The following is a 24,042-nucleotide window of genomic DNA, read 5'->3' as shown; positions in this document are numbered from 1 at the left end:
TTAAAATCACTGCTCCTGAAAAAACGGCCGTTTTTAAAACTTTTTGTTGCATTGATACATGTCCCCTGGGGCAGGACCCGGGTCCCCAAACCCCTTTTAGGACAATAACTTGCATATTAGCCTTTAAAATTAGCGCTTTTGATTTTGAACGTTCAAGTCCCATAGATTTTAATGGGGTTCTAAAGTTCGCGCAAACTTTCGGTCTGTTCGCAGGTTCTGGTATGAACCGAACCGGGGGGTGTACGGCTCATCCCTACTGGTAATTGCTGGGTTGCATTTTTGGGTTCTTTTTGGGGCTTTTCCTTGGTCAGTGGGTGCACGTAGGTCTGCGGGTGCACGTTGGTTAGCGAGTGCACGTTGGTCTGCGAGTGCACGTTTGTCAGCAAGTGCACGCTGGTCAGCGGGTGCACGTTGGTCAGCAGGTGCACGTTGGTCTGCAAGTGCACACTGGTTAGCGAGTGCACGTTGGTCTGCGAGTGCACGTTGGTCAGCGGGTGCATGTTGGTCAGTGGGTGCACGTTGGTCTTTGTGTCCACGTTGGTCAGCGAGTACCTGTGTATTGTCTTGTTGAGAATTAGTGTCAGGAAGCTAGTTGTTAGGTAATTTGGACAGGGTATAATCCCCAATCCTCATTAACGTAGTGGGTACGATGCCCGGTGGGTGTGGCGATGCGACTTGGTGTACATCTTGCGGCATGTATGCGTTCCTTGATCATCCAATCGAGGGCAAATACTGTTGTGCAAAATGTAAGCACATTGTTTCCCTGGAAGCCCAGGTTCTGAATCTGGGGAAGCAACTGTCAGCACTGAGAAGTCCCTCCATACTAAAGGAGAGCAAGGAACATACATGGCAGGTGCCGGCTGGGGCCAGCACAGAGGCGGGTGGAGACAAAGAGGTGCATGCACTAGGAAAGAGTAGATGGGTGACAGTCAGGAAGGGTAGAGGGGGTAGTGCCAGGGAGGCTGATCCAAGGCTGGAGCATCCCAATAAGTACGCTCCATTGAGTGACATTAGTGAAACCAGTCAGGGACCAACACTGCTGGAGCTGAGGGACTCTCCTAGCTGCCAGGGGAAGAACTCCTCCAGTGAGAGTGGAGGGTAAGTGAAGGGAAAGGAAAGACAGATTCTGGGCAATCTGTAACAAAGACCTGAAGCGCCGAACTGCATGTTGTCTACCGGCGATCGGGTTCAGCACATCACAGATCTGGTGGACAGATTACTGGGAGGGGCTGGGGAAGACCCAGCTGTCATGGTGCACGTTGGCACCAATGACAAAGTCAAAGGCAGATGGAGTGTCCTAAAGAACCATTTTAGGGACTTAGGAGCTAAATTGAGCAAAAGGACCTCCAAGGTAGTATTATCAGGAATACTACCGGTACATCAAGCCACACCAGAAAGGCAGATGGAGATTAGGGATGTAAACAAGTGGCTGAAGAACTGGTGTAGTAAGGAGGGGTTTGGGTTCCTGGAGGACTAGGCCGACTTTTCAGTCGATCACCAGTACTATAGAAGGGACGGACTTTACCTAAATGAGGGTGCAGATCACCTGGGAGTAAAGATGGTCAAAAAAGTTAGAGGGGTTTTTAAACTAGGCGACTGGGGGAGGGTCCAGAGGTAGATATAGTCAGCGTGGAACATATTCTAGAGGGTAGTATTGGGGTCATTAGTGGTAGGTTGACGAAAGCACATAAACCCAAGGTAAGTATAGTAGCAAGTCCTAGTTGCAATCTCGGAACACCCAATAAGAGGATAGTATGCGACCGGTCTAAACTACGTGGCATGTTCACTGAGATGAGTGAACAAGATGGGTGAACTAGAGATACTGTTGTACAAGGAGGATTTGGATTTCGTGGGCATTTCAGAGACCTGGTTCAACAGCTCTCATGATTGGCTGGCAACCATTCAAGGGTATACCCTTTATCGCAGGGATAGAGAGGGTAAAAAGGGGGAGGGGTATACCTATATATCAAGAATAATGTACAAGTGAATGTGAGAGATGACATCACTAAGGGAGCTAGGGAGGAGGTGGAATCCTTATGGGTAGAGCTCCAAAGGGATGAAGCTAAGGGGAAAATATTTCTGGGAGTATGCTATAGGCCCCCTAACCTGAGGGAGGAGGGGGAGACGGATCTCCTATCACAAGTTGGATTAGTAGCAAGGATGGGAAGTCTTATCATAATGGGGGATTTTAATTATCCAGGCACTTACTGGGCGGAGGGAACCACGCATTCGTCTAAGGCTCGCCAGTTGCTAAATGTCTTGCAGGACAATTTCATGGTTCAGATGGTAGACGCACCAACTAGAATTAAAGCGTTACTGGATCTACTGATTACCAACAATACAGACCTGATCACGGATGTGGAAATACGGGGCAATTTAGGAAACAGTGATCACAGGTCAATTGGCTTCAGTATAAAACACACAAATAGGAAACATAAGGGGAATACAAAGACACTGAATTTCAAAAGAGCCAACTTCCCTAAAATACGAACCTTGTTAGAAGGCATGAATTGGGATAAAATCTTAGGAACAAAGAACACGGAGGAGAGATGGGTTTGCTTTAAGAGCATATTAAATAAGGGCATTAACCAATGCATCCCATTGGGTAATAAACTTAAAAGAGCGAACAAAAGTCCTGGATGGCTTAGCTCCACTGTAAAAATGAATATAAAAGCAAAGGAGAAGGCCTTCCAAAAATACAAGGTTGAGAGAACATCAACAGCTTTCAGACTTTATAAATAATGCAACAAGAAATGTAAGGGTGCAATTAGGGAGGCTAATATAGAACACGAAATACACATAGTGCAGGAGAGCAAAAAAAAAATCCAAAGAAATTCTTTAAGTATGTAAACCAGGGGTCTCAAACTGGTGGCCCTCCAGCTGTTGTGAAACTACAAGTCCCATGAGGCATTGCAAGGCCGACAGCTAAAAGCATGACACCCACAGGCAGAGGCATGATGGGACTTGTAGTTTCACAACAGCTGGAGGGCCACCAGTTTGAGACCCCTGATGTAAACAGTAAAAAAGGGACAGACCATATTGGCCCCATAAAGAACGAGGAAGGACATCTGGTTACAAAGGATGGGGAGATGGCGAAGGTTTTGAGTTTATTCTTCTCCTCAGTCTTCACGAGGGAATCGGGGGGCTTCAGTAACCAAAACTGCAGTGTTTATCTTTATGACACATCACAGGAAGCACCTCCATGGTTAACAGAGGACAGAATTAAAATTAGACTTGGGAAACTTAACATTAATAAATCACCGGGACCAGATGGTTTGCATCCGAGGGTACTTAGGGAACTCAGTCAAGTAAAATTGCCAGACCATTGTTCCTAATTTTTACTGACAGTCTAGTGACTGGAATGGTACCAGGTGATTGGAGAAAAGCCAATGTAGCAACGATATTTAAAAAGGGCCCAAAATACATCCCTGGGAATTACAGACCAGTTAGCCTAACATCAATAGTATGCAAGCTCTTTGAGGGGATGATAAGGGAATATATACAAGATTTTAGTAACGAGAATGGTATCATTAGCAGTAATCAGCATGGATTCATGAAGAATCGTTCTTGCCAAACCAATCTATTAACCTTCTATGAGGAGGTGAATTGCCATCCAGATAAAAGGAAGGCCCATAGACGTGGTGTATCTGGATTTTGCAAAAGCATTTGACACAGTTCCCCATAAACATTTACTGTACAAAATAAGGTCAGTTGGCATGAACCATAGGGTGAGTACATGGATGTAAAACTGGCTACAAGGGCGAGTTCAGAGGGTGGTGATAAATGGGGAGTACTCGGAATGGTCAGAGGTGGGTAGTGGGGTCCCCCAGGGTTCTGTGTTGGGACCGATCCTATTTATTTTGTTCATAAACGATCTGGAGGATGGGGTAAACAGTTCAATCACTGTATTTGCGGACGATACTAAGCTAAGCAGGGCAATAACTTCTCTGCAGGATGTGGAAACCTTGCAAAAAGATCTGAACAAATGAATGGGGTGCAACTACACGGCAAATGAGGTTTAATGTAGAAAAATGTAAAATAATGCATTTGGGTGGCAAAAAATATGAATGCAATCTATACACGGGGAGAACCTCTGGGGGAATCTAGGATGGAAAAGGACCTGGGGGTCCTAGTAGATGATAGGCTCAGCAATGGCATGCAATGCCAAGCTGCTGCTAACAAAGCAAACAGAATATTGGCATGCATTAAAAAAGGGGATCAACTCCAGAGATAAAACGATAATTCTCCCACTCTACAAGACTCTGGTCCGGGTAGAGTATGCTGTCTAGTTGTGGGCACCAGTCCTCAGGAAGGATGTACTGAAAATGGAGAGTACAAAGAAAGGCAACTAAGCTAATAAAGAGTCTGGAGAATAGTAGTTATAAGGAAAGGTTGCGAGCACTGAACTTATTCTCTCTGGAGAAGAGACGCTTGAGAGGGGGTACGATTTCAATTTATAAATACCGTACTGGTGACCCCACAATAGGGATAAAACTTTTTTGCAGAAGGGAGTTTAACAAGACACATTGCCACGCATTAAAATTAGAAGAAAAGGGGTTTAACCTTCAACTACGTAGAGGGTTCTTTACTGTAAGAGCGGCAAAGATGTTGAATTCTCTTCCACAGGCGGTGGTCTCAGTGGGGAGCAACAATAGTTTCAAAAGACTATTAGGTAAGCACCTGAACTACTGCAACATACAGGGATATACAATGTAATCCTGACATATAATCACACACTTAGTTTGGACTTGATGGACATGTGTTTTTTTTCAACCTCACCTACTATAGCACAGGAAACTGAAAAATAGCCTGGGCAGGAAGGGAGTGAAAGCGCCCACTAGGCAAGTAAAGCTACTTGTGTTACATTTGATATTTCTTCCAGCGTTTATAAAAACATAAAATGAGCAAAGCACATAAAATAGTAAGATAGTGTAAAATAAAAAAAATAAAAAAACATTTAAACCATTTAGAATACAGTCTAAAAAAATGGCTTGAGTGAGCACCTAGGTATAAAAAAACAGTCTATTATTTGTAGAGGTCCTGAGTGTGGCACAATAAACGCCAAAAGGCTGCAGGTTGGTAACCAGGGGTCTATAGAATGCTATGACACTCTTATAGACCACATATCCCCCTAAAGCAACAAGCAGTGGAGTAGCAAAAATAATTTCAGAATGTAACAAAAATTTGGTTCCGATTAATGGTGAAACACCCAAATAGGTTGGCACCACATCCCTGGAGATAATTTAGATAGCAGTGGAAAGGAGTAAGAGATTTTAACGGTGCAAGGTAATAAACAAAGAAGAAAGGAAATAGATAAAAAATGCAATTTTTAATTTACATTCAAAGTTAAAAAAACACATATAGATAGTACATATTTGACATATATTGCGGTGTTTATACAGTTACAGTGGTCAGACAGGACACAAATGTGTTTTTAAGATGATAATGCCGCATACTAGCCCGACATGTTTCGCTGAATTGCTTTCTCAAGGGATATGCAGGCCAAAGATTAATATCATCCAACACTTTACAGGTCTAAAGATAAAAAACAAAAATATAAGCGACAAACATAGAAATATATGGTGATTATATTTTCCAATAAACAAAAGGAACAAAATTATACATAAAAAAGCAGTGTCCACTGGACATAGCACAGAAAGTGCTTACCCCAGAGTAACCCCAGCCTAGGTCAGTCCTAGGGAGACTGTTATAATATGTAATAATTTTGTTCCTGTTGTTTATTGGAAAATATAATCACCATATTTTTCTATGTTTGTGGCCTATATTTTTTGTTTTTTATCTTTAGACCTGTAAAGTGTTGGATGATATTAATCTTTGGCCTGCATATTATTTGAGAAAGCAATTCAGCGAAACATGTCGGGCTAGTATGCGGCAATATCATCTTAAAAACACGTGTGTCCTGTCTGACCACCGTAACTGTATAAACACCGCAATATATGTCAAATATGTACTATCTATATGTGTTTTTTTAACTTTTAATGTAAATTAAAAATTATATTTTTTATCTATTTCCTTTCTTCTTCGTTCATTACCTTGCACCGTTAAAATCCCTTACTCCTTTCCACTGCTATCTAAATTTCAGAATGTGTAAAAATTATTATATAATACTGGAACTTGTATAATATATTAGAATATTGGCTCTTAACGTGATATGTGAAGCAACAAACACAAAATGTACTTGATGTAAAGCAAGACAGAAAGTTCAGACCTGGAGAGAGGAGTTCTGAAAGGATATATAGCTGGCATGCCCCATAACATCACTAGATGGCATTAGAGGACACAGTATAGAAGCACAGTACATAAACAACATATGAATAGCTAATTGACAAAAGCTATTGTTATCAACTATTTTAAAAGTACACACATGCAAAATTACTCAGCAGGTATGATTTATAATCTTTAGCCATGCTATCTGCAATCTGCGTGCCCTGGAAAAATAACACAAGTCCAAACTAGAATCGTTTTGCACATGGCTAGTTACAGTTCTGGATGTAACAGTACTACCAGCTCAGCCTTATGCCCAGAGGCGGCTCTAGGCTTTGTGAGGCCTTAGGCAAAACTTACACATGAGGCCCCACGGATTGGGACGCTCCGTGATGAGGCAGCTATTCCTCAGGCTGCGGGCAGTATCTGATTTGTCCGTCAGCTCCCAAGCCACAGAGCCCCAGTGGGGGTAGGCGGAGCCGCCGGCATCAACTTCAGTGATTGAGAACAGGCAAATTAGGCGGCCGCGAGGCCTTAGGCGACTGCCTAACTTGCCTAATTAGAGAGCCGCCTCTGCTTATGCCCTGTACACACGCATAGTTGCCAACAGTCCCGATTTTCCCAGGACAATCCTGATTTTGGGACCCTCGGCCCAATTTAATCTTGTCCCGATTGTTTTCCCGAATTTTTGGGTTTGTCCCGAGAAAATCGTGAATGTTTTTGTCAAAAAATGGCAACGACTCCACAAAAATGGCCGCCATCACCTCCACGAGTCAGTCACAGTGTTGTTTCCCCTTGTGTTCAGTGCAGGGGAGAGGGGCAGCCAATCGGCTTCTCTCTTCAGTGTACAAATAGAAAATTCTATTGTACACTGAAGCCTATTGGCTACAGGGATTGGCGACCCCTCCCCCCTCTCCACTGAACACAAGGAAATGTTCAGTCGCCGCCGCCAACCATCAGCTCTGCCCCGAGAGAGTGACAGTGTCTGAGAGCGGCACTGATGGAAGGACTGGGGCTCCGCTGGCTGGGGACAGTGCACTAATGGTCCTGGCTCCCACAATGAGCAGGTATACAGTCTGAGTCACACTGATGGAAAAACTGGGGCTCCGCTGGCTGGGGACAGTGCACTAATGGAATGGTCCTGGCTCCCACAATGAGCAGGTATACACTCTGAGTCACACTGATGGAAAAATTGGGGCTCCGCTGGCTGGGGACAGTGCACTGATGGTCCTGGCTCCCCCTTGCACCCTGTCCCCCCATGTCACCACCATACCTGTTTCCCCCCTCCCCCTGTGTCACCACCATACCTGCACCCCCCTCCCCCCGTGTCACCACCATACCTGCTTCCCCCTCCCCCCGTGTCACCACCATACCTGCTTCCCCCCCCGTGTCACCACCATACCTGCTTCCCCCTTCCCCCCCGTGTCACCACCATACCTGCTTCCCCCCTCCCCCGTGTCACCACCATACCTGCTTCCCCCCTCCCCCCGTGTCACCACCATACCTGACCCCCCTCTCCCCCGTGTCACCACCATACCTGTTTTTTCCCCTCCCCCCGTGTCACCACCATACCTGCTTCCCCCCTCCCCCCGTGTCACCACCATACCTGCTTCCCCCTCCCCCCTGTGTCACCACCATAACCTGAAACCCCTCCCCCCATATCACCACCATACCTGCAGCCCCCTCCCCCCATATCACCACCATACCTGCAGCCCCCTCCCCCCATATCACCACCATACCTGCCCCCCCTCCCCCATGTCATCACCATACCTGTTTCCCCCATGTTGCCACTATACCTGCACCCCCTCCCCCCATATCACCACCATACCTGCCCCTCCTCCCCATGTCATCACCATACCTGTTCCCCCCATGTCGCCACTATACCTGCACCCCCTCCCCCCATATCACCACCATACCTGCAGCCCCCTCCCCCCATGTCACCACTATACCTGCCTCCCTCCCCCATGTCATCACCATACCTGTTCCCCCTCATGTCACCACCATACCTGCACCCCCTCCCCATGTCAACACCATGCCTGCACCCGCCTCCCCCCATGACAACACCATGCCTGCACCACCCTCCCCCCATGCCTGCACCCCCTCCCTCAAGTCATCACCATGCCTGCAGCCCCTCCAGCCTAGTCACCACCATGCCTGCACCCCCTCCGGCCTAGTCACCACCATGCCTGCACCCCCCAAGTCACCATCATGCCTGCACCCCCAAATCACCACCCTGTCTCCACCCTTCCCCAAGTCAGCCTGTAACACCCCAAGTCACCATGCCTCCACCTACACACCTCTCTCCCCTTGTCACCACTCTTGAGGAGATGTAGCTAGACTGTAGCCAACACTCCATCTGCAGCCAACACTCCGCTGGGGGCACTGATTTGAGGCACTCCGCTGGGGCACCTGATGTAAGAGGCACTATGCTGGGGACACCTGATGTAAGAGGTACTGTACTGGGGACACCTGATGTAAGAGGCACTCCACTGGGAACACATGATGTAAGGAGGCACTCCGCTGGGAATGCCCGATAGAAGGAGGCACTCTGCTGGGGCACCTGATGCAAGGACGGACTCTGCTGGGGGCACCTGATGTAAGGATGAACTCTGCTGGGGGCACCTGATGTAAGGACAGACTCTGCTGGGGGCACCTGATGTAAGGACAGACTCTGCTGGGGGAACCTGATGGCATCTGGTGGCAGGCGACGTAGCAGGTGACATGCTCAGTGGTCCCACTGATTCTGCATTTTGGTGAGTTGAATGATTTCATTTTATATTACAATGTAATAATAGAAATAATGCGCTTCAATCATCCTGACACCATAACAACCATGGTGCCGGGATAATTGAAGTGCCAACACCAGGTGTTTGGAGTATCTTTATCTGCTGATGGTTAAACTCTGGAATACACATTGCTATTGTGGTGTAGGATCTGGGTCTGCTGTCCCTCCATCCCTCTCCCTCTACCCCCCTTTCCCCCTTTCCCTCTGCATCCCTCATTCATCTCAGACTCTAACCACACTCCATTTTTGCCACGCCCATGTAAGCCATGCCCACTATTCCATGTAAACCACGCCCATTTTTTTGCACGGCGCGCTGAGCCCACCGCATTTTTCCTATGCCACGCCTACTAACACATGCCCCGCCCCCTAATTATAGGCTGACTCCGCCTACAGCCAAAAAAGTGTCCCGAAATTTTTTTTTACAATGTTGGCAACTATGCACACAGTCGGATTTTCCGACAGAAAATGTGTGATAGGACCTTGTTGTCAGAAATTCCGACCGTGTGTGGGCTCCATCACACATTTTCCATCGGAATTTCGGACACACAAAATTTGAGAGCCTGCTATAAAATTTTCCAACAACAAAATCCGTTGTCGGAAATTCCGATTGTGTGTACACAAATCCGACGCATAAAGTGCCACGCATGCTCAGAATAAATTAAGAGACGAAAGCTATTGGCTACTGCCCCATTAATAGTCCCGACATACGTGTTTTACGTCACCGCGTTTAGAACGATCGGATTTTCCGACCACTTTGTGTGACCGTATGTAATGCAAGACAAGTTCGAACCAACATCCGTCGGAAAAAATCCATGGATTTTGTTGTCGGAATGTCTGATCAATGTCCGACCGTGTGTACAGTGCATAAGAGTAAACCCAGAATATAAACCAGAATTTTATCATGTTTAGTATGATAGGAGATAATGTCCTCAATGAACTTGTACCCCTGGTATGTCCAGCCTCCCGGGATCCCCAAAGTTTCTTAGGCACTGGCTCTAGCCCACTCCCTTTCACCACCCCGGGCATCACTATTAGTTAATGAGGTTGCCCATCACAGTGATGGGCTAGCAGTAAGGCACAGGAGGCAAAAGTCACAGGAGCAAATGGGTAGGCTAGAGTCACCGAACATGACGCTAATTGCTGTTTGATGGAAAAATGAAAACTGCTGTTCAGAAGAGCGGACGGGATAGATCTTCTTTTCATTAAAGCGGTAGTAAAAAATGTATATAGTGTTTTTTTTTAGTTTTTGATAGGGTGGAGAGGGATTAGAACACCTGCCAGGTTTTTATTGCTTACTGTACCCCTGTTCGGGAGATTCACCCTCGCTGTTTGTCCCGTTTACTGTTATCACTGAAACTTAAAGAAAATCACAAACTTTGGGTTGTCCCCACAATAGTGATTGAGGGTAAATGTTCCAATGAGGACACTAGTTCTGAAGACTATTGTGACAACCAGGGATTCCCTGGCTTTGGAAGGATTTTCTCTCTCTCTCTAGGACACAGATGTAAAAAAACTGTCAGGGGGTTTTGCCGCGTAAACATGAGTGGAATTTCCGACAGAAAGAGTTCGATGGGAGCTTTTCATCGTACATTCCGACCGTGTGTATGCTCCATCGGACTTTTTCAGTCGAAAATTCAGAAGGACTTAGAAAGAGAACATGTTCTATATTTTTCCGACGGAACAAATTACTATAGAAAAAAACCCTCTTCTGTATGCTGTTCCGATGCACCAAAAACGACACATGCTCTGAAGCAAGTACAAGACAGAAGCTATTCGCTACTGGCTATTGAACTTCCGTTTTCTAGTCCCGTCGTACGTGTTGTACGTCACTGCGTTTTGGACGGTCGGAATTTAGTGTGACCGTGTGTATGCAAGACAGCTTGAGCAAAATTCCGTCGGAACTCTGTCGGAAAAACCTTCAGAGTTTATTCCGACGGCAAAACCGATCATGTGTACAGGGCATTACTGTATCCAAAATGGAAAAAAAGTTTTGCCTTTTGTTCTACATTATATATGATGCTGCATTTTTTTTAACTTGGTGATCCTGCCAGTAATACACTTTCTGTCTTAGAGAGACAAAGCTCACTTACTGTACTACATCTATAGAGGTGCAGCATTGTTACTTTAGGACGATATTTGCGTTAGAAATACAGGACATCTCCCCTTCTACGCATCTATAGCATAGTGAGGGGTGTACTGTAGTTCACACAGTTAAATTGGTTGTTAAGGCAGTATACACAATCACTGTCAGACCCTCTGCCAGGATAACATATAGTGTATACCATATGCCATTTTGTAAAATTCATCTTCTAAATACCTTATTCCTTCTCCCCGATCAGCGGTCACGTGACCGCCCGTCGCTCTCTTCCTCCGATGTATGTACTAGGGAGGGAGGGGCCAAAATCTCCATCTCCCTCTGACATTTGCCAAGCGGTCATGTGATCTCCCTCTGTAGTACATACATCGGAGGAAGACAGCGACGGGCGGTCACGTGACCGCTGATCGGGGAGAAGGTTTAAGGTATTTAGAAGATGAATTTTACAAAACGATATACAATATATACCACAGGTTATCCTAGCAGAGGGGCTGGCAGTGAATGTGTGCAGTAATGTTTGCCCCGCTTGGAACAGTGCTAGAAGAGGAGAAGATGGGCGGCTCACACACAGACCTGACAGGCAGGGAGGGGAAGGGGGAGAAGGCCAAAGGAGGACACAGGAGAACAGATGACGGAGCCACGTAAACTGACCACGGTGTCAGGGCTCAGCATCCATGATTAACCGTAGTCAGTTTACAATGGGGAAGGACAAAGCCAGGCAGGATCAGCCAAGTATTTTAGCTGATACCTTGGGACCAAATTACACAGCACAAGCACTGTGCTGGTATTCATGCTTTAACCACTCCCCGCCCGCCATATGCAGAATGACGGCCGGGAAGTGGTTCTGTTATCCTGACTGGGTGTCATATGACGTCCAGCAGGATAAAATGCTGGAGCGCGCCCGTTGGGGTGCGCAGAGCGGCGATCGCAGCATGTCAGTCTGACAACCCGCATCTCCGATCGTGATAAGAAGCCTCTGTCAGAGGCTTCTTACCACGTGATCAGCTGTGAACTATCACAGCTGATCAGCACGTGAACCAGGAAGTGCCGGTAAACGGCATTTCTCGGTTTGCGCTAACAGGGAGAGCCGATCGGCGGCTCTCCCTGTCAGGGGGGGGGGGGTCTGTGCTGATAATCAGCACATTGATTTTCAGCACAGCCCCCTCAAATGTACAAATCACCTTCCAACCAGTGCCCAGCAATGTAAAAACAATCAATTCTGCCAGTGCCCACCACAGTGCCAATCACTGCCCCCCACAGTGCCAATCACTGTCCACCACATTGCCAATTACTGCCCAGCAGTAACACCTGTCAGTACTTATCAGTACCTCATCATCAGTGCTGCCCATCAGTGCCACCTGTCAGTGCCACCTGTCAGTGCCAATCAGTACCGCCTATCAGTGCCAATCAGTGCCGCCTGTCAGTGCCCATCACAGCCGCCTTCCAGTGCCCATCAGTGCCACCTATCAGTGCCCATCAGTGCTGTATATCAGTGCCGCCTATTGGTGCCCATCAGTGCTGCATATCAGTGTCGCCTATTAGTGCCCATCAATTCTACATATCAGTGCCTCCTTATCAGTGCCCATCAGTGCCTCCTTATCAGTGCCAACTCATCAGTGCCCATCAGTGCCACCTTATCAGTGCCAACTCATCAGTGCCCATCATTGCCACCTTATCAGTGCCCATCAGTGCCGCCTCATCAGTGCCCATCAGTGCCACCTCATTAGTGCCCGTCAGTGAAGAAAACAAAATGTTATGACAGAAACTAAAAAGAGCTCATTTTTTTTCAAAAATTTTTTTGTATTTTTTAGTTTGTTTAGCAAAAAATAAAAACCGCAGAGGTGATCAAATACCATCAAAAGAAAGCTCTATTTGTGGGAAGAAAATGTAAAAAATTTACTTTGAGTACAGTGTTGCATGACCGCGCAATTGTCATTCAAAATGTGACAGCGCTGAAAGCTGAAAATTGTCCTGGGCAGGAAGGGGCGTAAGTGCCTGGTATTGAAGTGGTTAAAGGAATATGATCCTTTTTTTTCTTTTAGGGTAACAAACACTTTAACTAAACAGGGCTGATAAAACTTCTTGAAATTGTGTCCCGAGTATATGAGCTGGTTTCTCTATTACTGGAAGGTTCTATCACAGTATTAAAGTGTATAATATTAACAATAAATCTTGTCCTCTCCTAGTCTCTAGTCCTCTCCTAGGGACTCCCGACACATCTAAAGCTGTTTCTTAAAGCGGGAGTAAACCCAGTTTCAAAAAACACTTTCACATGCTCGGCATGCCGAAAATGCTAACTTTCACATTGGTTGTGCTCTCAACCAAACTTTCAAACCATCCAATGGCTGGTGTCATAACTGATCACATGTGCAGCATTATGGCAGTTGAAGAATTATTAGAGGCCAAGATGACAGCTTCCTTGACTGAAAACAATAGGAGGGTTTACTTCCACTTTAAATTAGGATTCTTTAGCCCCCATCCAGAAATGTGCAGCATGTGCTCCCAGTTTTCTTTTTCACCCTGGACAGGATTTTCAGAAAATAAAATGGGGACTCGTGTTAAAGTGGTGAAGGTCATGCAATCTCGAATTAGCATGGCAGCGAGCTATATGCTGCTGGCATGATAGTCTTAAAAGCCAGCATGCTTGGTGTAGCATCTGAACTGATAATATTGTTTAAAAATATATATATTTATTTTTAAATCTTAAATCTTTTTAATCTAAAATCAACCCTCCATTATTCATCATGTAAAGGTACAGAATCATCCCTATGAAACTTGCGTTTCCAGCCAATTTTGATCAAGTTTATTTTTTTTTTAAAGTCAGCTCAAGGCATGGTTCAATGTGAAGTGTCCCTTGTGCTGCTGGCTGGTTGAAACCTGAGGTCTCCCCCCCAGTACCGCAGAGGCTAATGCAGTCGCTGGACCTGTCACAGGCATTCATCAAGAGTTTTGACTATGTCTGCCTTTTCTGACCCCTCCTCCATTCATAGAAGCTGTGTCACATTACTATGTCATTTTGAGGAAGGGACCCTGCATGGCCCCGGCACATTGGCTATATTTGACTAATATGACATTGGACTAGTAAAAGTTTAAGTTATCACAACGGAATGTTGGTAGCGCCTCATCATTCTGCTGTGGTCTCTGCTGTGCCATCTGATGCTTTCACTATGCATCTATCTGTGGAAAGCTCTATAAATAAAGGATGGGTGCTTTTTATTGTTGACTGCACTTCGATTTAATCATGTCAGTCTGTTTAGAATTCTTGTAAAATGTTTGTGAAACCTGACTGGTTGCTATTGACAATAACTTAATTTTTTGTCCTACCGTTTAGTTTGGCAGTTTTTAAGAATCAGATCTTATGGCTTTTCCTGCTGCTTTACATATAAAAGCAAGCAAATATGGGCATCCAATCAAAATGAATTTCTGATATGCATAATGTGAAAAGGAATAATGTATAAAAGATTACTGTATATAGAACTATATAAACAAGGCTAATCTTCTAGACCCGGTAGCATTTAATTTCATTAAAGAAACAATGAATATGTGTTACATTTGTATCTTTTATTGTCATGGATAGAAAAAAGAGAAAGGAAACAAGAGATAGAAAAATAGAAAAAAATAGCACTGTGGTCTCTGACCTTTACATTTAGGAGGCAAGTTACACCCAAAACTGTGAACAGGAGATGGGGATTATACAATGACGGAAAGCCCATTGATGTGGCTGTCTTATGCTGGCGTGGGATATGCCAGCAACAAATGTCATATGGTACAATAGTCTTACAACAATTATTCTAAATAAATGTCATGTGGGTATCATTCTGGTGTTCTGTTATGGGCGGGGTGGGTGATGGCAATCTTTGTTTGATTCATTCACTTACTTATGTAATATAACTGACGATAACAGCTCATTTATATGTTTCACAATGTCCCTTAGCTTTCCTTTGTGTCTTCAGATGACAGTACAGCAGTGGTCTCAATATCATCTTTGTGTACCGTTACAGTATACTATAGCTTAGTACGGGCTAATATTCTCCGCATTCCTCCAGGCAAACCTGGAAAACATGGAGGGAAGTTATCTTTTGCCCTAGGTACACATTTAAAATGCTCTTTAAACATGGGCTGTGTCCACCAATACATAGTGGCAATAGATTAATAAAACATAGCATTTCCAACAAGATATCATACCACCTTATAGTTTGCAAGAGTTTAGCTCTTGAACTCTGTTATGAGTGTGCTTGGGTAGTGGAGTCTGTCAGTCTGATACATATAAATAACAATTCCAGTTAATAAATATGCCTCACGCTATGTACAATATACACATGGAATGCCCCTGTGCTAATTTTGACATGGCTATTAAATCATGATGACTTCACACATAGTTCTTCACTGCATCATCAAGATCCATGGAAAATTTTGAGTGCTCTGTAAACAGAAAAAAAAATGATATCAATATTAATTTATTTTACATAGTCCTAAAATTACCAAGCCAAAGAAAACAGTGTTAAACCTTGTCATTAAAATATACTGTAAATCTTGCTTGAGGTGGCATCCTAAATTACATCCTACAGTGACATAAAAAACTTGCTTCCTTTGGCAGATGTCTTCCATATTGGGCAGGGTAATTGGGACCAGCCCCATCTTGTCTTTGTGGTCTTTGATGGGCATACCCCTGAAGGGCCTTTTAAGAGACAGGGCTCGACCATAGGCAGACCAGGGCCCTGGACCCTGTGGCCAACTCAACATGATGATTGGGATGTGTTAATTTAGAGGATTTTCCTGAAGCATTTTTTGCCCATGTCTAATCACCTGTAGGTAACTGCATATACCCATATTACAGGACTATAATCCTGTATCCTGTACTGTACAATTAAGAAATAAATATTTTCTTGATTCAGCCTTCAATGGTGCACAGAATTTAAAAAATTAAACAACAAATGAACTAAAGTAACTCTGATTGTAACTGGAGTCAAATAAAAGAACAGGCAAACACACATGTGATATGCCAAACAAAAAAACTTCTATATAGAAATTGTTAAAATCAAATGATAAAATCAAAACAAAAGCAAATCTTTTACGTGTCATGAGTAGAATACAGAAATAGTATGCATGTAATACAATTTTTTTTTAATCCAATATCTTTTTATTATTTTATAATCAAAAATTGAACATGCATTGCATACAAACAACCCAAGTACATGATAGCAATCATAGAAAATACACAACAGAAAAAAAAATTAAATTAACAATAATAGTAAAAAATTCAACTAAACCAATTTTCCCTCTCTACATTCTTTCCCATGTTTTATGTATCTCCTCCCATATCGGACTCAAGAACATCCAACCATCTCTTCCAGATATTTTAAAATTTCCCTGGGCAATCTCTATGTAAAAAAATATACTTTTCTTTTATCATACTTTCCTTTATTTATATTCTCCATTCCACCATTGTTGGAGGGTACGTTGATATGCACTTTTGTGCTATTAACTTACGAGCCTGAAAGAGACTCCTTAATATTGCAATGAAAGCAAAATCCATTAATGGTCTCAACCCCCTGCCAATAACAGTGGAGTTTGGGGCATCGAAATAACATGTGTATTAAATTTGCAGGTCCCCATTACATCTAGGACAGAGGGAGGTATCTCTACGTTGCCATTTAAATAGCTTCTCTGGTGTACGATAGGTTCTATGTAAAATAAATAACTGGATTTGTTTTTGCGTGGAGGATAAGGAAACAATAGGAACTGTAGATAATGTCATTGCCCATTGATCATCTGATATAGGCCCCATGTCTCGTGCCCATTGTGTCCTTGATGTAATGACTACCGGTTCTTGGAACTTATTATACAAAACCCCATATATTCGCAATATAAGACCCTGCTTAGGCTTTTTTATATCAAACAATGAAACTATCCTAGATTTACTAAGTTTTAATTCAAAGGAACGGCCCTGCGCCTGTGTAGCAGTAGGTATTGAAAGAATCTTTGCTTCGGGATTCCATATTCTTCGATTAATTGAATAAGGTTTTCAATATATCATTCTGGAATAGTTGCGACATATACCGCAACCCGAGTTTTTCCCATGGATCAAACCATCAATTCTTCACATCTAGAATTATCCTATATATAGTAGTATAGTAGAGTATAACAAAGTATACCCCGTAACATGTGTAATATTTTTAATTTCCTGCCAAACTTTATCAAATAATTTACCCGTTAGAAACCCTTTATCCTGTAGCAGATTTCTTGTCTCCAATAAGGAGATTAATGGGTATTCCCTAAATAACGGTAATAACAGGCCCTGTACAGGGTCGGGTTCTGACACCACCGTCCAGCCCAAAAAATTTTGTAACTGTGACTCTAGAAAATAACTTTTTACATGTGGAATAGCAAGCCCCCTGCATCTTTAGCTAATATTAAAGTATTTAATTTTACGCAAGGTTGTTTTTTCCACCAGATAAGTTCTCGTAAAAGAGTTTCCACCATCCTAAACCAATACGTTGTAATCCAAATAGGGGAGTTATGGAAAATAAAAAGTAGTTGTGGAGTCCAAATAATTTAAATAAGATTGGCTCTGCCAATAAGTGTCAATGGAAGTTTTACACCAACTCCTACATTTATCCGTAAATTTAAGCAATAGTGGTTTAAGATTCAAATCAATATAATCCTTTACATCTCAACCCCCAGATATTTAACTGTAACTTGTATTTGAGAGGCTTGGTCTGGCAAAGGTGTTTCCAAATCTAATTTAGGTCCTCCCCTTTTATTAGCCATATTTCTATCTACTATTACATTTATTACTGAGGGAATGCTAAGGACAGCTGCCATCAACAGGATAAAGACTAGAGATAAAGGGGTTGTGTAACATTTTTGTATTTAAATGTATGATGTAACTAGAGTAAAATATAATGTAAAGTAGAATGTAATGATATGACAGGTCAACTTGGAGTTTGGTGTATTGGATAAAGGACACACTTGACTTGTCTTGTGCTTTGATATGGCCATAGAGCACTTTGTAGGCTTCTAATATCTTTATAAACTACTGTAAAAGATGCATCATCCTCCATATATAAACTTTAAATGTATAGCTACCTGCACAGCTGCCCGAATGACGAACCCCTATAGATCGTCCTAGAAAGCAAGTGGCTCTTCGAAGATGACAGGCAGAGGGATAGGTGACATTGTTGTTCCCACACAGCATGTAGTCAGACGCAAGCATCTGGCAGGGGGATGTACGGCACATGACGCAATGGGCACTTCCTGTCTGGTCCACAACACAAGAATGTGTCCCTGGGCAAACCACGTTGGAGCACGATTCTGGAAGAAAATAGAGCAGCTATTGATTTCCAAGACACAGAGCATCATTGTATTCCATACATTTGCAGCAGCAGACAATTTTGCGTTAGCAGTGTGCCTTCTGTCCCTGAGTATTTGCATTCACTTAGATGAACTGGCGGATAAAAAGGATGCTGAACAGGCCACCATAGGTCACCCAGCAGATTCCTATATTTTTAAAAGATTCAAACAGCAAGTTTTCAGAGTTCCTTCCTAATGCTGTGTCACTGCTACATTGCCCATAAAAGAAAAATCCATTACAAACAGGCAGACCGCTTGTAATTTCTATGGTGGGTGGGTGGAAGGACCTGAGGAGATAGAGGTTCAGCGATCTCACGCTCAATGTTGTAGTGATATGAGAAGGATGATGGCCTCTAATTGGCAGTGAACAAAACTGATGAAGGATAGGCTATTGTGGTCTGCAGTAATTTAAATAATTAATCTCTGTATTAGACAGCAGAAAGGAATGCTTAGCAGCACAACTGGCTGCTTCTGAGATCTTTGTCAATCTAGGTAATGGGTGCTCAACCTGTGCCCCTCCAGCTGTTGCGGAACTACAAGTCCCATGAGACATTGCATAGTTGACAGGTACAAGCATAACTCCCAAAAGTAGAGGCATGATGGGACTTGTAGTTTAGCAACAGCTGGAGGGCCACAGGTTGAGCATCCATGATCTAGGTCAGTGTTTCTCAACGCCAGTCCTCAAGGCGCCCCAATGGGTCATGTTTTCAGATTTCCCTCAGATGAAATGGCTTTGGTAATAACTAAGGAAGTGAAACTGATCAAATCACCTGTGCAAAATAATGGAAAGCCTGCAAACATGACCTGTTGGGGCGCCTTGAGGACTGGAGTTGAGAAACACTGATCTAGGTCATCAAAAGCTCTAGCTATTAAGAAATCCACACACTCACTTCATACACTGACAACGTCATTGTAGCATCTTGAACTGTCTGCTAGCTGATAGCTGTAAATTTTCTTTCTGTCCTATACGTAGATTGTTTATTGTAAAATTCTATACTTTTATTATTATAACATCTACAATCATATATGCTACGATCATAGCAGAAATGTTTTAAAATTAGCTCTTGTAAACTTGATTTTTGCTTTTCTGTTTCTTTAAATGTTCCAAAAAGAAAGTGACAAAGAAAGAGAAAACTATGAGGTTAATTCCTTAAATGTAACTAAAGTAAAAACAAAAATTACATATATGATTTCAATGTTTCAATTTTCAATTGTTTCGTGCTGTTCCTTTAAAATTCTGTGTACATTTATCCCCCGTGAAATGGTTCCAGAAATCCACATTTGCTCTTATTTCCTTTATGCTTGTGTCTAAATTCATTCTGTTCCCTCTGAAAGCAGAGAGTGTAGGTGATGTCAAGCGACGAGCCAGAATGAAAGAACACATCTCCACTAATCCTTTGGACAAGCATGTTCTGCCCTACTGGCCATAGGATGCTGTAGACTTTAGCTGTGCTGATTAGTTGGTTGGTTGTTATTCCAGAAGAAAATCTGTATGAATATAATCAAGCAATGATTGGACAGATTATATAGCTAAAGTCTACACCATTTAGTGGCCAGCTCCTCCCTGGAACATGACATCAAGCTCCAAGCTGGACCAATGTAACTATGTATAAAATATCAATACCTGGAATTTTTCTTTAATCAAGCAAAGATCATCAGCCATGAGCTTGTTTTAAACACTTGAAGTCCAAGTGGTTAAGAACAGATCCTAAAGTGTATGTAATCCCTAACCATGAACTTCTCTTTTTTGTCTCATTAGGTCTGTTAAATATATCCTTGAAAATGTTATATCTGTTTTAAGTAAAAAAAAATACCCGTTGATCTTGCCAGAAGACGTGTGATAACTTTTTGCACTCTCTGTATGTTGTGACTATTATCAATTATATTCTTCTTAGCTAACCCAGTGGACTACAGTACCATGCCCATCTATGTTAGACAGTGAGAGAGGGGTGGGTATTAGTAGTCCTGTCTTGTTTCTGTTGTCCTGATAAAGAAGACGAGTAGACCTTGTCGTTCTTGGACTGAACTTGTGTTACTGGCAAAATCACAAGTTGAAAATAAAAGGAATAAAACCTTGAAAAAAAGAAAACAAATGCAGCCCACCAAATCTTAGTGCAGGTATTATGTAATAGATTCAATTTTTTGTTCGGGGGTTATCTAAACTTTAAAAGATCCATGGTTCCTTGTAGGATCATTTCACTAGGTCTCAGCTCAACTTTTTTTCCTCCCTGCATAAGAGCAGAGTTTGAGGTCATTACTCAACTCCATGCTGCAGCCATATTAAATAAGTCCTGCACTAGTTTCCCCAGACTGAGGATGAATGCAATCAGTGTATTTCTTTAAACTGGAGGAGTTAGGAAGATGTAAGACATGTGTTTGAGCGGACGGACTGTTCCTTCTCCTGCTGCCAAGTGTTTACACTGATTTCTGCTGCTTTTCTTAAGAATACAAAATGTGTTTCTTTTCACTTTCCAAGAAAAAGGAAAAAAAAAAAAAATCTCAGAAGTAACAAACGGAAAGTAAAGCACACAGTTCCTGTAACAAAACTAAGGAGGAGGAATGTTATTATATATCCTGGATGGTGGATTGCATGAAAAACAGAAATTACTGAAGGTTTTAGATAATGATTTGCCTATCCAGAAAAGCACAATGCAAATTGTTTCCATCAGCACAGAAATCAGCTTGTTTTGTGGTATTTTAATATCACTAGGAAAACCTCGAATAACTTTAGTCAAAGTATTTTACAGCAACAAGTCTCCCCCTAGCGTTGTAACTTTCATAGTGACAAACTTCTGAGCAAACTCGCCATTTTTACACTGTTCTCTCCTTCAAGTTAATGTCAAATGTGGTTCCAAACATACACAACAGTTAACTTTATGTAAAGCTGGCTGCTGGCATTGCAATTTAATTGTACAAGCAAGGAGAAATGATTGAAAGAAGTAAGCATGACATGTTGCCATCTTTACTTTAAGTGTTTAGATCTGTGGTGGTCAGTTTTCTTATTATAGGGGACCTATAGTGCGCCCTTGACATCACAAAATGGCCGCACATAATATTAAGTAAAGGTTATGCTACTAAAAGCTGTCAGAGACTGCAGGCTTGCAACAGGAGATGATCAGAAACTGTAGCTATACTATAGAAAATGGTCGGTGACTGAAGACATGCAAATGGAAGTGACTATAGGTATGCTACAAGAGATGGTGAAACTGCAGACAGACTGCAGAAGTTGTTGGAGACTACAGACACATTACACAAGACTACGAGAGATCATTGCTATTACTATTTATCTAAGAAAGAGTAAGCACCTAGGTAAAAAAAACACAGAATACTATCTGCAGGGGGCCGAGGGCTGCGCAAGTGCTGTTTGTGGTCATTGGGCCACAACTTGGCCACCAGGAGCCATATATATACAGTGGGGACGGAAAATATTCAGACCCCCTTAAATTTTTCACTCTTTGTTATATTGCAGCCATTTGCTAAAATTATTTAAGTTCATTTTTTTCCTCATTAATGTACACACAGCACCCCATATTGACAGAAAAACACAGAATTGTTGACATTTTTGCAGATTTATTAAAAAAGAAAAACTGAAATATCACATGGTCCTAAGTATTCAGACCCTTTGCTGTGACACTCATATATTTAACTCAGGTGCTGTCCATTTCTTCTGATCTTCTTGAGATGGTTCTACACCTTCATTTGAGTCCAGCTGTGTTTGATTATACTGATTGGACTTGATTAGGAAAGCCACACACCTGTCTATATAAGACCTTACAGCTCACAGTGCATGTCAGAGCAAATGAGAATCGTGAGGTCATAGGAACTGCCTGAAGAGCTCAGAGACAGAATCGTGGCAAGGCACAGATCTGGCCAAGGTTACGAAAACATTTCTGCTGCACTTAAGGTTCCTAGGAGCACAGTGGCCTCCATAATCCTTAAATGGAAGATGTTTGGGACAACCAGAACCCTTCCTAGAGCTGGCCGTCCAGCCAAACTGAGCTAACGGGGGAGAAGAACCTTGGTGAGAGAGGTAAAGAAGAACCCAAAGATCACTGTGGCTGAGATCCAGAGATGCAGTCGGGAGACGGGAGAAAGTTGTAGAAAGTCAACCATCACTGCAGCCCTCCACCAGTCAGGGCTTTATGGCAGAGTGGCCCTACGGAAGCCTCTCCTCAGTGCAAGACACATGAAAGCCCACCTAAAAATGGCTGTCCACCAACGTTTACCATCCAACCTGAAAGAACTAGAGAGGATCTGCAAGGAGGAATGGCAGAGGATCCCCAAATACAGGTGTGAAAAACTTGTTGCATCTTTCCCAAAAAGACTCATGGCTGTATTAGATCAAAAGGGTGCTTCTACTAAATACTGAGCTAAGTATACTAAGTATACTAAGGGTCTGAATACTTAGGCCCATGTGATATTTCAGTTTTTCTTTTTTAATAAATCTGCAAAAATGTCAACAATTCTGTGTTTTTCTGTGAATATGGGGTGCTGTGTGTACATTAATGAGGAAAAAAATTAACTTAAATGATTTTAGCAAATGGCTGCAATATAACAAAGAGTGAAAAATTTAAGGGGGTCTGAATACTTTCCGTCCCCTATATATATATATATATATATATATATATATATATATATATATATATATATATCTGTTTTATACAACTTAATGCAATTTTTTGGAATATGCTGGATTACTTCTATATTGAACAGGCTGTACAATCAGACTAACTTTTCGGAACAGCTCTACAATGACTGCCACTCACTGTCTACTTTTATAAAGAAAATTTTCTAAAACAAAACTTTAGGGAAACAGCCTAAATATGGTTCTCTGTCGGTGGCGGCCTGTCCATTAGGAGCGCAGGGGCACTGCCCCCCCTAATCCATGCGCCTGGCCCCTAATCTCCATGCAGGGCGCTGGACACATGGATTTCAATGTGGGTAATTTTTTTTTTTTGCTCCCCGAGCCCATCCACTTGTGCGACATTAGCGAATTAACATTCATGTCTTCCTGCTTCTCCTCCCGGCCAACCAGGGAGCGGGTCCTGAGACCCGATTGGAGTCCTAGGAGGGGGCCAGGTTTGTTTGCCGCCCCCCCACACTAAAATATTAACCACCAGCCACCACTGTTCTCTGTTATAGTCAAACTAGATAGAGTAAGTGAGGGCTATAAACCCTGTAGTTTTTTCTGTCATCTGTGTCCGATTGGGGAGCTTTCCCTTCACTTCCTGTCCTATAGTCACATCAGGACAGTGAAACAAAATCCCTTCAAAGTGAGGAAATCGATGGTTGTTACTAGGGGCTCCAGAATTAATGTCCCTATTGTAATATTTCCCCTCTTAGTACTTCCCCAACATCTCCCAGTCTGAGTTTTGGTATGTAAAACATGACAGAGGCCTATACAAAGATGGATTCAAGTACTTATGCTAGTTGTATGCATATCATTATTTTTGAAGGAATATACTATTGCATATTTGCCTGAAATTCAGCTTTCATCAGTATTCATGTGGGTTGTTATCACCTAGCACAAAATTTGACCATTGCTCTTCTTGCAACCAATTTTGGGATTGCCAGATTGCTAGCT

The 24,042-nt window shown here is 42.8% G+C and overlaps 1 protein-coding gene across 1 annotated transcript in view; it reads right to left on the bottom strand.

Moving 5' to 3' along the window:
* Window positions 1–14,647: 14,647 nt before the first annotated feature.
* FSTL3 (follistatin like 3) overlaps window positions 14,648–24,042 on the bottom strand; it is a 122,825-nt gene continuing 113,430 nt past the window's right edge. The window contains exons 4-5 of the mRNA XM_073594043.1: window positions 18,195–18,419; window positions 14,648–15,527 (exon numbers count right to left, since the gene is read on the bottom strand). Coding sequence (XP_073450144.1) covers window positions 15,475–15,527; window positions 18,195–18,419 — 278 coding nt within the window. The 3' untranslated portion in view covers window positions 14,648–15,474. The remainder of the gene's footprint in view (window positions 15,528–18,194; window positions 18,420–24,042) is intronic.

This window comes from Aquarana catesbeiana, linkage group LG01 (assembly GCF_042186555.1).
Source record: "Aquarana catesbeiana isolate 2022-GZ linkage group LG01, ASM4218655v1, whole genome shotgun sequence".
NCBI classification, from domain to species: domain Eukaryota; kingdom Metazoa; phylum Chordata; class Amphibia; order Anura; family Ranidae; genus Aquarana; species Aquarana catesbeiana.
The sequence above is the reverse complement of the archived record's forward strand: the minus strand, read 5'-3'. Positions and strand labels throughout refer to the sequence as shown.